General features: G+C 38.1%; 1 protein-coding gene across 1 annotated transcript in view; it reads left to right on the top strand.

The window, feature by feature from the left end:
* Positions 1 to 15,030, top strand: part of ATP1B3 (ATPase Na+/K+ transporting subunit beta 3) — a 46,247-nt gene extending 31,217 nt beyond the window's left edge. Inside the window, exons 3-7 of the mRNA XM_044251506.1 lie at positions 1,463 to 1,570; positions 6,752 to 6,936; positions 7,725 to 7,775; positions 12,198 to 12,284; positions 14,031 to 15,030. Of these exons, the coding sequence (XP_044107441.1) occupies positions 1,463 to 1,570; positions 6,752 to 6,936; positions 7,725 to 7,775; positions 12,198 to 12,284; positions 14,031 to 14,204 (605 nt within the window). The 3' untranslated portion in view covers positions 14,205 to 15,030. The remainder of the gene's footprint in view (positions 1 to 1,462; positions 1,571 to 6,751; positions 6,937 to 7,724; positions 7,776 to 12,197; positions 12,285 to 14,030) is intronic.
* Positions 15,031 to 15,919: the final 889 nt, after the last annotated feature.

Genomic DNA, 15,919 nt, shown 5'->3' on the forward strand with positions numbered 1-15,919 from the left:
GCTCATGATCTCTCTCACTGTCTCTCTCTCAAATAAATAAATAAAATAAAATTTAAAAAGATTAAATAAAATAAAATGTGACACTGTATGTTAACCATACTGGAATTAAAATGAAAAAAGCAAGAAAGAATTAGATGTCTGTGAGCAGCAGTTGTAATGGAAACTAAAACAGTCCTTGTTATTTGTATATTTTCAGATTCACTGCAAGGCATAGCATCTCTAATAACTTTGATACGGGAAATGTTTAGAGACTAGTGAAAATTTTAGGACTGTTTTTAAGCCTGGGTGCAAGGCTGAATTAATAATCTAGATCTAATGCTTTGCTTTTTTTTTGTTTATTTAAGATTTATTTATTTATTTTTATTTATTTGAGAGAGAGAGTGTGTGTGTGCACACAGGCGGGAGAAGGGGCAGAGGGGAAGCCGACTCCCTGCTGAGGCGGAGAGCGTGACATGGGCTCTGTATCCCAGCTAGGCACAGCGTGACGTGAGCCAAGAGTCGAATGCTTAACCAGCTGAGCCTCTAGATCTAATGCTTTTTAAACAAAGAAAGCTTATGTTAAAGTTGGAAGCCTAATTATCTTTCTTATAAATATGCTTACATTTTATTTCCATAAATTCATTCAGCATGTTCTGTGTACATGGGTTTTGACTCCTGATATGAAGCTGTTGGTGGTTATATTCCAGACGCATCATGTGAAAACATTTTAATTATAGAGCAGTGTTTATTACTGAAGGAAGAATATTTAACTGTAGAGTTAAAATTGTATAGGCCTCTTTCACTGAGAAAGTTTTTTGTCTCTTTCCATACAGTTGTTAATTTGAATGACAGAAGCTGGGAGACTGATTTGCTAAAGTTTTTCTCCTATTAATAGCAAATTGGCACAACCTAAAAATATTTGATAAGAAAATAAATATAGGGGACGCCTGGGTGGCTCAGTTGGTTGAGCAGCTGCCTTCGGCTCAGGTCATGATCCCAGCGTCCTGGGATTGAGTCCCACATCGGGCTCCTTGCTCGGCAGGGAGCCTCCTTCTCCCTCTGCCTCTGCCTGCCATTCTGTCTGCCTGTGCTCGCTCTCTACCCCTTTCTCTCTCTGATAAATAAATAAAATCTTTATTAAAAAAAAAAAGAAAATAAATATGGGAAGTACAAACTAAAATCTGCAGCTTTTAAAGGATTACTTTTATTAGAGGAACGGAGCAATTATAATTAACTGGATAATCAGATTTAGGGAGGTTTTTAATTGATAATGTCAAAATGATTTTGAAGACTTGCAGTTCTCTTTCATTTAAATGTCTATGCCTTCATAATCAGAAGTGAGAAGTTCTTGATAATTTCCGTATGTCTGTGAAAACAGTTTTCCATAAATTTAATGAGATCTGGCCTTTTAAGTATAAGAGCAAGGAGAAAGAAGGAAATTTCCTGCAGTTAATTTCCCCCTTTTTCTTTTATCTCTTTATAGGACTAATGGTTTTTCCAAAACCACTAATTGCATTGGAATATTCATTCACTGTGTCTGATCCAGAGTCCTATCAAGGGTACATTGAAGACCTTAGGAAGTTTCTAAAACGTAAGTATGTTTTCTTAGAGTAAGGTAAAAGATTTTAGTTATTAGAGAAACTATATGATAGTGTTTACTTTTAGAAACATCTTTCTTAGAGTCTGTTTTACCTTTTTTTCCCCGCTCCTGTTAAACACAGTCCACTGAGAGGACTTGCAAGTAGATTTTAAATGAGTTGTGAGAATATTCTAACTTATGGAAAGACATAGGGGTCTAAGCCTAATGGGGGTTGATTTGACTTTTCTGTTCTATAATATGTGCATGAATAAGTCTGTTGAGACAAAAACATATTTATATCTGCATTAAAAAGTATTTAAAGCAAAACTAAATTATACAAAATAGTAACTCTTAAGTGTTTGGATCTTTTGGATTCAGTGTACTTGTGGAGGGGAAAAGGAATGGTATTTTTCATTTTCAAATACCAACCCACTGTGGATTTTGGAGTTAGCAGTCTGTAATGCTTTCTAATAGACATCCCAGCCCAGTTTTTCCTTGTTTAACTTAACTCCGTGGTATTAACAGGCACATGAATAATTATCCCATGTGCTGGCCTGTTGGTTCCTGATCACCTCACCTCTTCCTCAGGGCACAGGGATCTGCATTCATTTTTAGAACACATAGGACCCCACTGCGAAAATGACTGATTGTGGCTTTCCTGACACAGCCTTTGAGTTCGCCTGTTTAACTTTCCCTCACTATTCTTCTACCTCATTGGGACTTCCACCTCACTGACTCTTTTATTTTATCCCAGCCCCTTCTCCCTAACTTCCCTTTATACCAAGGTTATTAATTCCATGGTTTTTCATTTCATTTTTAGTTTTGCCAGTACTCTAAAATCCCTTACCTGTCAGTCTGTCATAAAAGGCACATGGATGAACCTGTGTAATTCTCCTAGATGAAACCATATAATTCCTGGATAAAGCCTGTTCTTTGAGCCTGCCCCCAAGCAGGCTGATGAAGACTTTTCTCAGGACTAGGCAGCACTATGAATACTTTCCCACCTCCCTCAAGTGGACCAACTCTACTACCTGGCAGTCCCACTGAATTTCTGGACAATTCTCTGAAGGGATTATTTCCAACCTCTACTTAACCTCTAACCCATTACCTTTTCCCCTATAACTCACTTCATATAACCTGCCTCCGCCTTAAAGAAATAATGGAAGTACTCAGATGGGAATTCCACCAGTTTTCCCATTACCAGTAAAACAGACCACAGTTACAGCCATTTTGTCTGTGATATTTCTCCTGCTTTGATGCCCTTCCTCACATTTTTTTAAAAGATTTTATTTATTTAATTGACAGAGATCACAAGTAGGCAGGGTGGTGGTGGTGGGGGAAGCAGGCTCCCTGCTGAGCAGAGAGCCCAGTGTGGGGCTCGATCCCAGGACCCTGAGATCATGACCTGAGCAGAAGGCAGAGGCTTAACCCATTAAGCCACCCAGGCGCCCCGCCCTTCCTCACATTTAAGGCCACCTGCCCAGTCCTGGTTTTTGGATCTTCCTCTTTCCGTGCCTTGGATTCATTTTTTACTATGCCTTCTCCTATATATTTAGCCTCACTTTATTGGATCCTTCGCATCAGCATGCAGAAGTCCTCAACTTCCTCTTATCTGAAGTCAAAAACCTCTTGATCCTACACCATCCACTTGGCTGTCTTTCTAAATCTCTTTCCCTTGATAGTGTGTTAAGGATATCTTTGTCTAAATATAATCCGTGGTTTAAAAATCAAACAGTAAAGAAAGGTCTATAATGAAAACTGTTTCCCGTCCTACTTCTTTCTAGCTGCAGTTGCATTAATTTACTCAACACATACTTTTTGGCAGGCCTGGTTTGTGTCAAGCACTTTTCTAAGTTCTGTCAGTGAAGACAAGAAAAATGTGTTCATGAAGTTTGTAGTTGAGTGGCATGGGAAGGTGATGAGTGCTGTGGAGGAACATGAGACCGAGATGGGAAGGTTTACAGTTTCAAACAGGGTGGTCTAGGAAGGCCTCATGGAAGGGAACCTTTGAGGAAGGATCTGAAGGTGAGGAAAGTAGCCTGAGGCCTACAATGTCAGGGTTTATTAAGGAAGCTAGAGGGGCCTGGATAGAGTAAGCCAGGGTAAGAGCTGAAGGAGCTCAAGGTCAGGGAATAAGGGAGGACTAGGTTGTATAGGTCTTCGGAAGCCGTTCTTTAAAGTTCTATGGTTTTTACACTGACCTAGTTGGAGGCTTTTAAGCAGGAAATATCATCTGACTCGAATTTTTAAAGGATCACTCAGGCTGCTTTTTTGAGACTATGGGGGGAAACCAGGAAGCTAGCTAGGAAGCCATTACACTACTCCAGGGGAGTAGAACGGTGGCATGGCAAGAGAGGAAGCAGTGGAGGTTGTGAGTTCTGGAGGTTGTGGATTCTGGATACATGTTCAGTGGGAAAGAACTTCATGATTTTGAACTTTCTTAAAATATTTTTTTTTCTATGTCTCTGAATTATACTTTCATTCGGGTTCTTGATTTATCACTTACATACATCATCTTTACTTCCTGCCATGGCAGATGAGGATTTACCTCACATGGCTCAGACCTTCCCGCCTACCAACTCATTTCAATAATTGGATTACTAGTTGAATTTTTAGTTTTGTTATTGGTCACCTTTTTATACTTAGACTTTATGTCTTACTCTATCATCTTTAGACACTCTTCTGACTTCCCTTATTTGTACACTGTCATTTCAGGTATCCTTTAGAGTCCACCCTTTTTTGGGAAAACTCCTTAGAGCCTTTCCTCTCCTGCTATAGTCTGTACTGGTAACTGTTTAGGCCTTTATCCAGCTGTCATTTTGGGACTCCCTTTTTATCACTTTAGTTGGATCCACTGTTGCTTGGCTCCTGCCTTCTTTTTTCATAATTCACTGCCTAACAGAATATATTTATTTCAGTATATTTATTTCAAGTAACTTCATAAGAAAAGAGCCATGAAATATAAATTTTGAGTCCTTTCATTTCTGAAAATGACCTAATTCTGCATTTATAGGTGATAGTTTAGTTGTATATAGAATTAGTTCCTTTGTATTTGCCTTTTTCTCCTCTGCAGGGCTGGTTTTTTATTGTTTCTAAATGTATTTCCTTTGGGTTCTAAAATTTGGTTTGGTTTCAGTCTCTAAAATATCACTTTAGTGGTGCCTGTGTGGCTCAGTTATTAAGTGTGTACCTTCAACTCAGGTCATGATCCCAGGGTCCTGGGATAGAGCCCCACGTTGAGCTTCCCTGCCCGTGGGAAGCATGATTCTCCCCCTCCTACTCCTCGCTGCTTGTGCTGTTAAGAAATACTGCTTGAGCCTTCTGTCAAATAAATAAAATCTTTAAAAAAAATAAAATAATCACTTTACTGAGAACTTGTTGGGGATCTTTCAGGATGAAGGCTTAGTAGGTTCTCTAGTTCAAGGAAATTATTTTCTGTTAGTACTTTGATAATTTCCTCAGCTCAATTTTCTGGTTCCTTCTAGAATTATTCTGAGAGTTGGGTCTTGGATCTCTTGTTTTTCTCTCATTTTCTGTTTTACTATATTATGTTTTCTGGAGGATTTACTTTTAACTCTTTAACCTTCAACACCTCCCTCCCCCCTTTTAACTTTGAGTTGTCATTGCTGAATTTTAGAAAGGCCTTTCTCATGTTAAAAAGATTAAAAGATACATGGCCTTTTCTCCCCAGTGGATACTGTTTAAAATTTAAAGTTTTATTTTGTTCAAATTAACTTTTTTCCTTTCAGGTCTTTCCTTTCCTTTCAGGTCTTCCGTTTCCCTTTCCTTTTCTCAGATGTATAGGGCTCTTTGGTTATGCTGTCTGGGATCAGTGATCTTTGTCCCATCATGCCTTGGACTTGCAGGGAGGGAGTTCTTCATAATCAGACCATTCATCATTACGACTCCTTGCATTAGAGGGATTTTGTATTGAAGTGGAACATGGCAGAATACAAAAATGGTCACGATAAACTGACCTGTACCAAAAGGCGTATGCAGTCAAAGCCCTTGGGGGAGATTGGTGAAGCCTCAGAATATTTCTTGCAAAATGATCTTTATGATTGTGCCACCAAAGTCAAGAAGGAAGTGATGAATGTTGTGTGGTACCTATTGTCTTGTAGAAGTTTAGCCCTATCTTCCAAATATTTGAATCCTTCTTTTGAATGAGTACATAATTATAATTATATCCTAATTTTTTTATAGAACATGAAACCAAATATTTTTTTGAATTTTTTTTTCCAAAGTAAAGATCTACATTTTCTTGTAAACACATTTACTTTGAAATTTTTGTTCCTGTTTTGGTTGAATTCACTTTAGGTGGCCTTTTGCTGGTACCAGCTGTACCCACACAGCAGTAGTTCTCATAGAGGTACTGCTGCAGCATATCTTAACTATTTTTGCGTTTCTTTCGGTAAACACATTCGTTGAGGGCAGGGACCACACCAGGCTTGCTCACTGTTGTGCCATTCTTGCCTAACACTGTGCCATTGTGGAACAAACAGCCAAAAACCCATTGTGTATCTCTCTCTCTCCTCTCTTTCCCATCTGCTGGTTGGGACCATTTAACTCTAGCACTTGAGTTTATCTAAGATGTTACCTGTTTCTGCTAAAAACACCCTAAGTTAACGTTAACTCACAGGCACATCTTGACGCCCAGCTTTGTTGCAGTCCCTGCAGAATAGACTGCCTCTGCACTGTGTATCCTCAGGCCCTTGAGTAATGATTGTTAGATTGAATGCCTGTTTTCCCCATTATACTGTAGAATCCATCAGGGAAGCCTCAGTGCCTTTTTATGTTCTCACCACTGTCTTTTTTTTTTTTTTTTTAATGGGAGTATAGTTGACATATAATGTTACATTAGTTTCAGGTATACAACATAGTGATCTGACAAGTTTATAGGTTGTCATCACTATCTTTCCGGCCCGGAGCATAGGAGGCATTCAGGTAAAGCTTTAGCCATGTCTGGCGCCACCTAATGGTGACAAAAGAGTTTGCGTCCTTGTTGAAGGCAGTAAACATCAGAAGTATTAAAAGTTAAAGGAACAAACTTAACATTCTTCCCCCAGAATAATGTGGTAATCAGTTTTGCTGTTTTTGTCATTGAAGAGTGTAGTCCAAAGGATGATGTGTTTCTGGTTGTGTTGAAGATCTGTTTCTGGCTGATCTGTGTGTACATATATGTTTCCTTTTCAGCTTACAATTTAGAAGAACAGAAGAACCTCACAGCCTGTCCCGATGGAGCACTTAATGAACAGAAGGGTCCAGTTTATGGTGCATGTCAGTTTCCTCTTACTTTACTTCAGGAGTGCAGTGGTGTGGATGATCCAGAGTTTGGCTACTCCAAAGGAAATCCTTGTGTTCTTGTGAAAATGAACAGAGTATGTACATATTTTGCAGCTATTGCTTTTTTCTAGCACCCTTGGTACAGAAGGTCATGAGCTGTGCTAGTGAGTGTGGCAGGAGACTGCATCCCAGTGTAGTTTGTTCCCAAGTCATCACATGGGTAAGGATCCTTACTGCTGTTGATATTATTTAGGTTGCCATAAAACTTCTCTTTTGGGAGGAATGTTTACTTTACAGGCATTTGCATGTAAAATGCATATAAATTCAAAACATAAAAAGTTCCTCCCACAAAACAGATGGATGTGTGTTGCCATGCAGAATTAGTTATATCTGCTGCATACATGAAAGTAGCCTCGTTACATAGAACTGAATAGTGCTGGGTCTTAAAATGTGATTAAACAGACAGATGTGAGATAGTAAGGCTCCATGGAAGCCTTATGGAAACATATGTTGAGGGTTTTAACTAATACAGTTTCATGAAAACCACGTTTATGCTTCTGCAGTTCTTACTGTTAGTATTAAAGGTTTCTGTTTGGTTCTTGTTTTAAGGGTAGCGAAGTGCAATGCTGTGTTTTACTTAATTTTTTGGTAACGGATTTATTTTTCTAAATTGCCCCAGTACAGTAATAAGACACCTGATGGTAAGATTATATTGAAAAGTCCATTCTAATCCTCTAAAATAAAATTAAAAGGCAGATGTAACAGTTTTAACACACGGAGTTGGTATTCCTCTCAACCCTTCCACCCGTGGGTCTCTAGAAACAAAACAGGAGGTTCTTTCATATATGTTTGTGATGTTTCAATTAATTTTTCTTTACCGTAGATAATTGGATTAAAACCTCAAGGAGAACCAAGGATAGAATGTACTTCAAAGGTTAGTATTCAAAAAATAACCCAACTTCTGTTAAGCTTTAGTATATCTTAATATTTTAAATGTCAGTGATTTTTAGTCATTTTTATCCTGTCCCATTTTCAAAGTCCTCTTTAGTGCCAGTCTTAGAAGAATAAAATCCCACCAAACTTTGGGTGTCTAGCCCTTCTTAATTTGCAAATGATAATTCAAATAGAGGTGTTTTCCATGTGCATTGATTTCATTGTGTTTACATTTATATCATATTTCATTGATTGTAAGATTCACTTTTTTCTAGCTTAACAAAACTGAAGTGAGTTGGCCTTATAATGGATGGTGTCTTAATAGTGTATCCATAGATTTTTTTTCTTTATTAATAGTACATAAATTGGTGTACATTAGTGGCATCTGAGAGTTCATGAAACATGGTACATTTTCCTTAAGGCAGAGGCAGTATTTTCTCTCCTGTCCCTACTTTATTTTTTTCCAGAGTGCTATGCAGTTTTCATCTCATAACTTCTTCTGTTTTCTCTCCATGCTGCAAGTGCAACTAAGACAAATATGTAAATGATGGGTAAGAGTTCTGAGGAGAAAATATTAAATTCTAAATTTATTGTGCAAAATTTAGCATTCCAACCCTAAATCTGTGTCAAAGTATACCTTACTTGAAATGTTACATTGAAATCACTTCTAAAGTTGTTGGTGGAGAAAACTGTACTTCTTTTAGCCTTGAAAGGACTTCTTATGTAGGCAGAAACTTTTTTTTTTTTTTTTCAGTTATTCTCAAATTAGTTCATGCATCAGAATGACTTGGAGAGCTTGTTGGGTACCATTCCTGAAGTCTCTGACTCAGTAGTTCTGAGGGAGGCCCAAATTTTGCGTTATTTTTAACTAAAGTTTCCAGGTGTTGGTGATGCTGATGGTCTTTTACTTACGCTTTGAGAGCTCCTACTTTAGTAATTCCTTTTGAATTCCTTTTGAATATTTAGAGTAGAATAATTCCTTTTGAATATTTAGAGTAGAATAAAAAGCCAGGAAATCTCTGGTTTATCTGTGTTAAAGTATACATGTGTGAACCAAAGGCAGTTCACTTTACCTTATACCAATCAGCTCAGCCAATATGTTACTTAAAACCAGAAGCTGCATCTAAGCTGAGCTTTTTTTTTTTTTTTAAGACTTTATGTATTTATTTGACAGAGAGAAATCACAAGTAGATGGAGAGGCAGGCAGAGAGAGAGAGGGAAGCAGGCTCCCCGCTGAGCAGAGAGCCCGATGCGGGACTCGATCCCAGGACCCTGAGATCATGACCTGAGCCGAAGGCAGCGGCTTAACCCACTGAGCCACCCAGGCGCCCTAAGCTGAGCTTTTCTTGATAAACAGATCCTTCTGAAAATCTAAGCACATACTCTCTTAAGACAAGAAAACATTATGGCTACAAGATACATTCAGAAAAAGGAACTCTTTATTAACCTCCTCCCTCCTTGCTTGCTAGTCTTTCTAATAGAAAGTTCTGGAGACTTAGGTACTAGTAGACTTCAGCCAGGTAGAAGTGGTAATTTCATGACAGTGTACCTGCACGCAGGAGCTTTTGCCTTTGCATGGGAGCAGACTGTATAGATGACTAGTGGCTCTGTGGAGCCAACACTACTGAGAGAGGAAAACATATTTTGGCCAGAAAGGCAAAAGCTGTAAACTCCTAAGGTTTCAATTTTGTAAATGTTTGGCCAGTATAAACAACTCCATGTAACTGTTTTAAGTGGATCTTTTTCTGTTCTGTATCTTTTGCTTCTGGAATAGTTGGCAGAAATGGTAATGCAAAATCCTGGTTGATGACTCAAATTTCACTTTGTTGTCCCATTTTGAAGATATATGTGAAGTATATAAAATAACCAAAGTAGATGGGGATTTTTAGTTGTGGAATAGGTTTGATTTTAGAAAGTTTGTTAAAGGGCGCCTGGGTGGCTCAGTGAGTTAAGCCTTCAGCTCAGGTCATGATCTCAGGGTCCTGGGATTGAGCCCCGCATTGGGCTCTCTGCTCAGCATGGAGCCTGTTTCCCCCGCCCTCCTGCCTATCTCTCTGTCTACTTGTGATCTCTCTCTGTCAAATAAATAAATAAAATCTTTAAAAAAAAAAAAATCTTAAAAAAAAGAAAACTTTTAAAAGATGGTTCCTGCCAAAAATGGAATATTCAATTTAGGTCTTTTTCAACATTTTATTTTTCTGTAAAAGGCAATCCTGTTAGGGCACCTGGGTGGCTCAGTGGGTTAAGCCTCTGCTTTCGGCTCAGGTCATGATCTCAGGGTTCTGGGATCGAGCCCCACATCAGGCTCTCTGCTTAGCAGGGAGCCTGCTTCCCCTCTCTCTCTTCCTGCCTGCCTCTCTGCCTACTTGTGATCTCTTTGTCTTTCTATCATATAAGTAAATTAAAAAATCTTTAAAAAAAAAAAAAGCAATCCTGTTCATTTAGGAATATATAGAAAAATAAAGAAGGAAAAAAAAATTGGTAAAAGCTACCCAGAGGTCAAATACTGCTTAGAAAACATTTGGTTTGTGTTCAGGTCTTTTAAGGGTGGTGTGTAGAAGAAAATACACTCATTTCAAAACTTTATTTTGTGGGGCGCCTGGGTGGTTCAGTGGGTTAAAGCCTCTGCCTTCGGCTCGGGTCATGATCCCAAAGTTCTGGGATCGAGCCCCGCATCAGGCTCTCTGCTCAGCAGGGAACCTGCTTCCCTTCCTCTCTCTCTCTGCCTGCCTTACTGCCTACTTGTGATCTCTGTCTTTCAAATAAATAAATAATCTTAAACAAAAAACAAAAAACCACACAACACTTTATTTTGTTCTCAGTGGAACTTAGTGCCCGTTAATAGACTCTTAGACTTAGTTGCTCCTAGTTTCCAAGATGATGTCATTCATATACTTAGAGACTAGGATACCTGTGCTTCACCCCGAAGTATCATTTTTCAGATACGCAGTTAAGTATTTCGTAAAATACAAGTAAAAGCTTGCCAACGTGCTTTTGGTACAAACCAAGAGAACAGTTAAGAATTGGTCACACCTGAGTGATCTTAACTGAGCCTCAGTTCCTCTCTTGGTAATTGATCCTGCCCACAGAAGAGTGTTGAGCTTAAAAGAAGTTAAGTGGGGTGTCTGGCTGGAAATACCAGCTCAGTGAAATGTAATCCACCAGAAAACCTCCTTTACATGTTGGGGACCATCTCTGTTTCTGTGAATTAAGCTCATGTATTAAAAGAAAATTGGTTAAACAAAAGCAACACAGAAAGGCACACATCACAGTGATTGTAAAAGAGTACAGACGTGGGGTGGTGTTTGAAAATGTTTCTATAATTTCTCTTAGCTTTGTTAGCTCCTATTCTTTCCACCTACCTTCGACCTGGATCATGAGAGTTTTCCTGTTCTGTGGAGTTATCGTCACTCTGTGCATTGTGCTTTCGTCCTGCTGTGTCACTTGTCTGTCATACGTGCAGAGTAGGACGTCTCCTTAGAGGAGATTCTTAGTTTTGCTGTGTGCTTTAAAAAATAAAAATTAGTGCATTTAAATCTAGAATTCAATCGCTTCTCGGCCTTTTGGCTAAGATCAAGTGTAAATCTAGAATTCAAGCATTTATTAATGTTTTAATTCATGCTTAGTAAACATCCATTGATCTTAGTCATTGATGGTCATCTCCTCAGTGTGTGTTAGTTATTAGAAGTCGTCCTATTCAGAATGCATTCTGAGAATTCTCACTGTTTATCAAGAACAAGTTGGATTATGGATGATTAATTTGTATATTTGTCACATTTATCAGTTTTTTTAAATACATGGAATATAATTCCAGTAAATTTGATTATTTTGATTTGCATGTGCTCATAAATTTAAGGGTATTTAAATTGGTTAAGAAGAGTTTTGCTTAGAGTAACTTAAATTTTTCCTAATATTTTTTGGCAGTTGCATCATAATTTCCCCTTCTGGTTACTGCTATGGTTACTAATCACAGGAAACTTACTGCCTCCTAGGCCTGAATCCTACATACTACAGTGTGGCAGCCACTGTTTATAGTCTGGAAGCACAGTATTTTAAATCATTTCAAGAATACATTGGTCCCATACAGATTGCTGCCTTTCTGCTGTCAGTGGCTGGAGAACTGTCATTTGGTAGTTGGAAGGCAGATAAGATTTTTAGACGGTGCATGAACAGATCTGGCTGTAAGTTAGAAAGGACTCTCCTGGAAAAGCTTGTAGGCTATATCAGGAATCTAAGAAGAATCAGGATAGTTTGTATCAAAGGATTTAAACCAAGATTAACACATCTGTTCTCAAAAATACAATTAATGAAGTTGGAACATCATTGTAGAATACCATACTGTTCATAACTGATACTGCCTTAATATATATTTTTAAGTTGTTTTTATGACCTAAAAAGAGGTTTCTCTTGTTTTCTACTTTAGAGTGAAAACACAGCAGTTCTATCAACTTACCCACCCAAAGGAACTATAGATTTAAAATATTTTCCATATTATGGGAAAAAACTGCATGTAAGTACTTCAAGGTCTGTAAGGTCATGACTCATGGTTGGGGAATTGGCATATCTGTATTAAAATGTCACTTATCTAGGGTAGGCAGACACATGCCCTGTGTAACTCGCACAACTTCTAGTCTGGTCTTTAAATATAAATGGTGATGCCAAGTAGAGATCCCACATCTATAGTTCAAAATTTAAAGGATGATTATTTTCAAAATAGCATTTAAATACCATTTTCTCTTTCTTTAGAATGTGCATAAAGTGTGCACAGAGGTGAAAAAATAAAGTGGCTAGAATAGTACAAAGGATTTCTGTAGATCTTTTCCCTATATTTTCCATATGTTAGTATTTTACCTCCTTTGTCTTATCAGTCTCTATTTGTGTATAATTTCTTTTCCTGAACCATTTTGGGATTAAGTTATAAACATGGTGACTCTTTACACTAAATGCTGATTTTCCTAAAATAAGGACATTCTATATAACCATAATAGTTATCAAAGGAAATTAACATTGATACAATACCATCATCCAGTCTACAGACCTTGTTAAAAGAAAAAGTGGTTTCCTGGTGCAGGCTATCACATTGTTACATCTTTAGTGACTTATAACCTGGAACAGTTCCTCAGTCTGTACTCTTCAAAAATGAGTTTAGGACTTTTCTTAGCCTATTTCGTATCTGTAGGACTTTTCTTAGCCTATTTCGTATCTGTTCCTCAATTTGAATTTGAGGTTTTTCATGATTAAATGTAGATGGTACTTTTTTAGCAAGAAGGCCTCAGAAAAAATACTATGTTTTCAGAACATCCTATTAGGAGGGACATAGCATGACTGGGTCACATTATTAGTGGTGATGGCAACCTTGAACACTTACTGGGTTCAGATGGTGTCAGCCAGGTTTCTCTTCTGTCAAGTTACTTTTTTCTTTTGTAATCAGCAAGTATCAATGTGGAGAGAATAATTGGAGAGTCTACATAATCCTGTTTCTCCCCTGGCTTTAAGCCTTTGTTAACTCTTGCCTGAATCAGCTAATAGGATTGTTTCCAGATGTTTTTCTAATGCCGTCTTTCCTCCATTTACTAGTTGGCATTCAACTCTGAGAAAGAGCTTTGCCTTTTCCACCATTTATTTATTTACATCCATATATTCTCATGGACTCTTACTATCTGTTCTGTTCATTTTGAAGCTAAATTTGTACCAGATTTGGCCAATGAGAGACCTTCGGGCTGGCTCCCCTGTCCTTTGGACATAGGACCATGATTCTTTGAGCACCCCCTTACTTTCTGGCACTACAGGATATTCCATATTCATCTTTTACATTCTCTGCCCCAGTCCTGGAATTAGCCGCCTAGTTCCTTTTAGTGAAGAAATGTGTCTAGAAACCACAGCCATAATAATACATTTAGTAATCTGTTTGCATCAAATTACACAGCAGCCATAAGTAAGGATCTAGGAGAGCTAAGTAATCAGTAAGGTAGTCCTTGGGTGCAAGGGGAAACTCAAACCAAGATTACAGAGTATTTAAAAAATGATAATGAGACCCAATCTAGATTATGCAGTGCTCCCAGGAACATTCATTAACCATCTAGTCACTTCTGTCCCTAAAAATTTAAGTGAAAAATGAGTATCCAGTTCAAAAGAAAAAAAACATGTAATAGATTAAAACTTGTTTTTAAAATTTTACAGAATAAACCAACTCCTGATAAAGTGTAAGTAAAGTTACTATGGAATTGGAATTCACGTATTTTCTTTTATTTGCCAGGTGAGTTATCTGCAGCCATTAGTTGCTGTCCAGGTCTCCTTTAATGCTACCAGCAGTACCGTAAATGAAGTCACAGTCGAGTGCAAGATTGATGGATCACCCAACCTAAAAAACCAGGATGATCGTGACAAGTTTTTAGGACGAGTTGTGTTCAAAGTCACAGCACGTGCATAGTAGGAGTTAGGCTGTCTCCACAGAGTAAATGTTGTGTTGTCTGTCTTCATTTTGTATCAGCTGGACCTGCCATTCTAGAATTACGAGACCACCTTGGAGAAAGGTGGGGTGGTACATGACACTGGGGTAACATTATAATGTGCTTCCAGATCATAGTGTTCAGTGTCCTCACGTAACTGCCTGTTGCCTCTGCTGCCTTTTGAACCAGTGTACAGTCACCAGAAAGGGACCGTGAACACCAATTCCGAACATGTAGTATGGGGGTTTTATCGTATTTTTAATGTGGTTTAATTGCCAAGTGTCTAAAGCTTAATGTGCTGTGCTATGTAAATATTTTATAGATTTAACACTGGTTAACTGTCATATTTTGATGCCAGCAAAGTTTTAGGGATAAAATGGTACCTGAACATCATCAAGTGACTCTATAGCTGCAAGAAATGTATGGGAAGAAGGTCTGTATGTGAGGAGGAAAAAAGAAAATAAAAGTGGATTTGAAAGGTTGACTTGATGTTTTGTAAAATTATTTTTTACATGCTGAATTAGTCTGTGGATCTTTTTGATTAAGAGCACAAACTTTATGTTGTAAAACATGTAAAAAATATATATACTGATGGATTATTTTTAGTGCTGGAACTAAATCTCCTACAGTATTTTAGACCATAGATGAAACAGCTTTTTAAGTTAGCCACTATGAATATGCACCTAATTTTTTATGAAATTAAATTCATATGATTTAAATTGTACAATAGTTTGTGAAATATCTCGTTACTGCTTTTATTTAGCAGACTGTGGACTCTAATAAAATATAAATTGTGAAATATAAAAACTTGGAACTTATTTAAAGCTTCAAACCAGATTTATGTCAGCATTCTTTGACTAGAGTAAAATATTTTCTCCTATCATTGTGTTGGTATGATTGTCATAATGTGAGCTACTTTTTCCTCTGTTGATAAAGGTATGCTTCCTATATGATCTGTGGTTTAAGCCAGTTTTTTACTTTTATCCATAGAAAGGCCAAAGCAGACATTCTTGGTTTTCCTAGTGTTGGTGGAAGCCAGGATGAGTGAGATGCAGCCCAGCTGGCCCAGAACAACTGTGTGGAGAGAGCATGAATGCTTCAAGTGGCCCTGACTGGCCAGATGGGCCTCGCTGACCCATTGGCAGCCTCTACACCCCACTGGGGTCTCTGAAAGATCTTTGTTTTAGAAATCTTTGCAACTAAAGAAAATGTTTCTTGTAGCTGTTAATTAAAACAAACATTCTGGGGCTTTGATTTTCCTTTCTGCTCTGTCTTAAGAGCACAAATGCACATTTGTTGCACAAATGCTGTGATGCCAGAGCAATGTCATGGGCTGCGGCTAGAGTGTCACTTCACCTGGCCCCATGTGAACGGTTTTCTGTTGTCAGTTTTGGTGCTTATGGAATTCATATTTGTATTTTTGTGTCTTTGAACTGTAACACAGTTGAAAGTTCTGCTCTAATGAGCTTCGATAAAAACAAACTACTCAGAACATGAAACAAGAATGGAGATATCCCAAATGGGGCAGTGGGTTTTAAGAAGAATAAAAATGATACATACACATGGGTATGGCTCAACCCACTGACTGCTGTGTGACCTTAGCTGACCTACCCAATTCCTGGCTCTTTTCTACTGAAATGGCCTGGGTGGGGGGGCATTAAGTTGCAGGCCTACTGCATGCCAGGTAATGATGTGC

This window comes from Neovison vison, chromosome 6 (assembly GCF_020171115.1).
Source record: "Neovison vison isolate M4711 chromosome 6, ASM_NN_V1, whole genome shotgun sequence".
In the NCBI taxonomy this organism is placed as follows: domain Eukaryota; kingdom Metazoa; phylum Chordata; class Mammalia; order Carnivora; family Mustelidae; genus Neogale; species Neogale vison.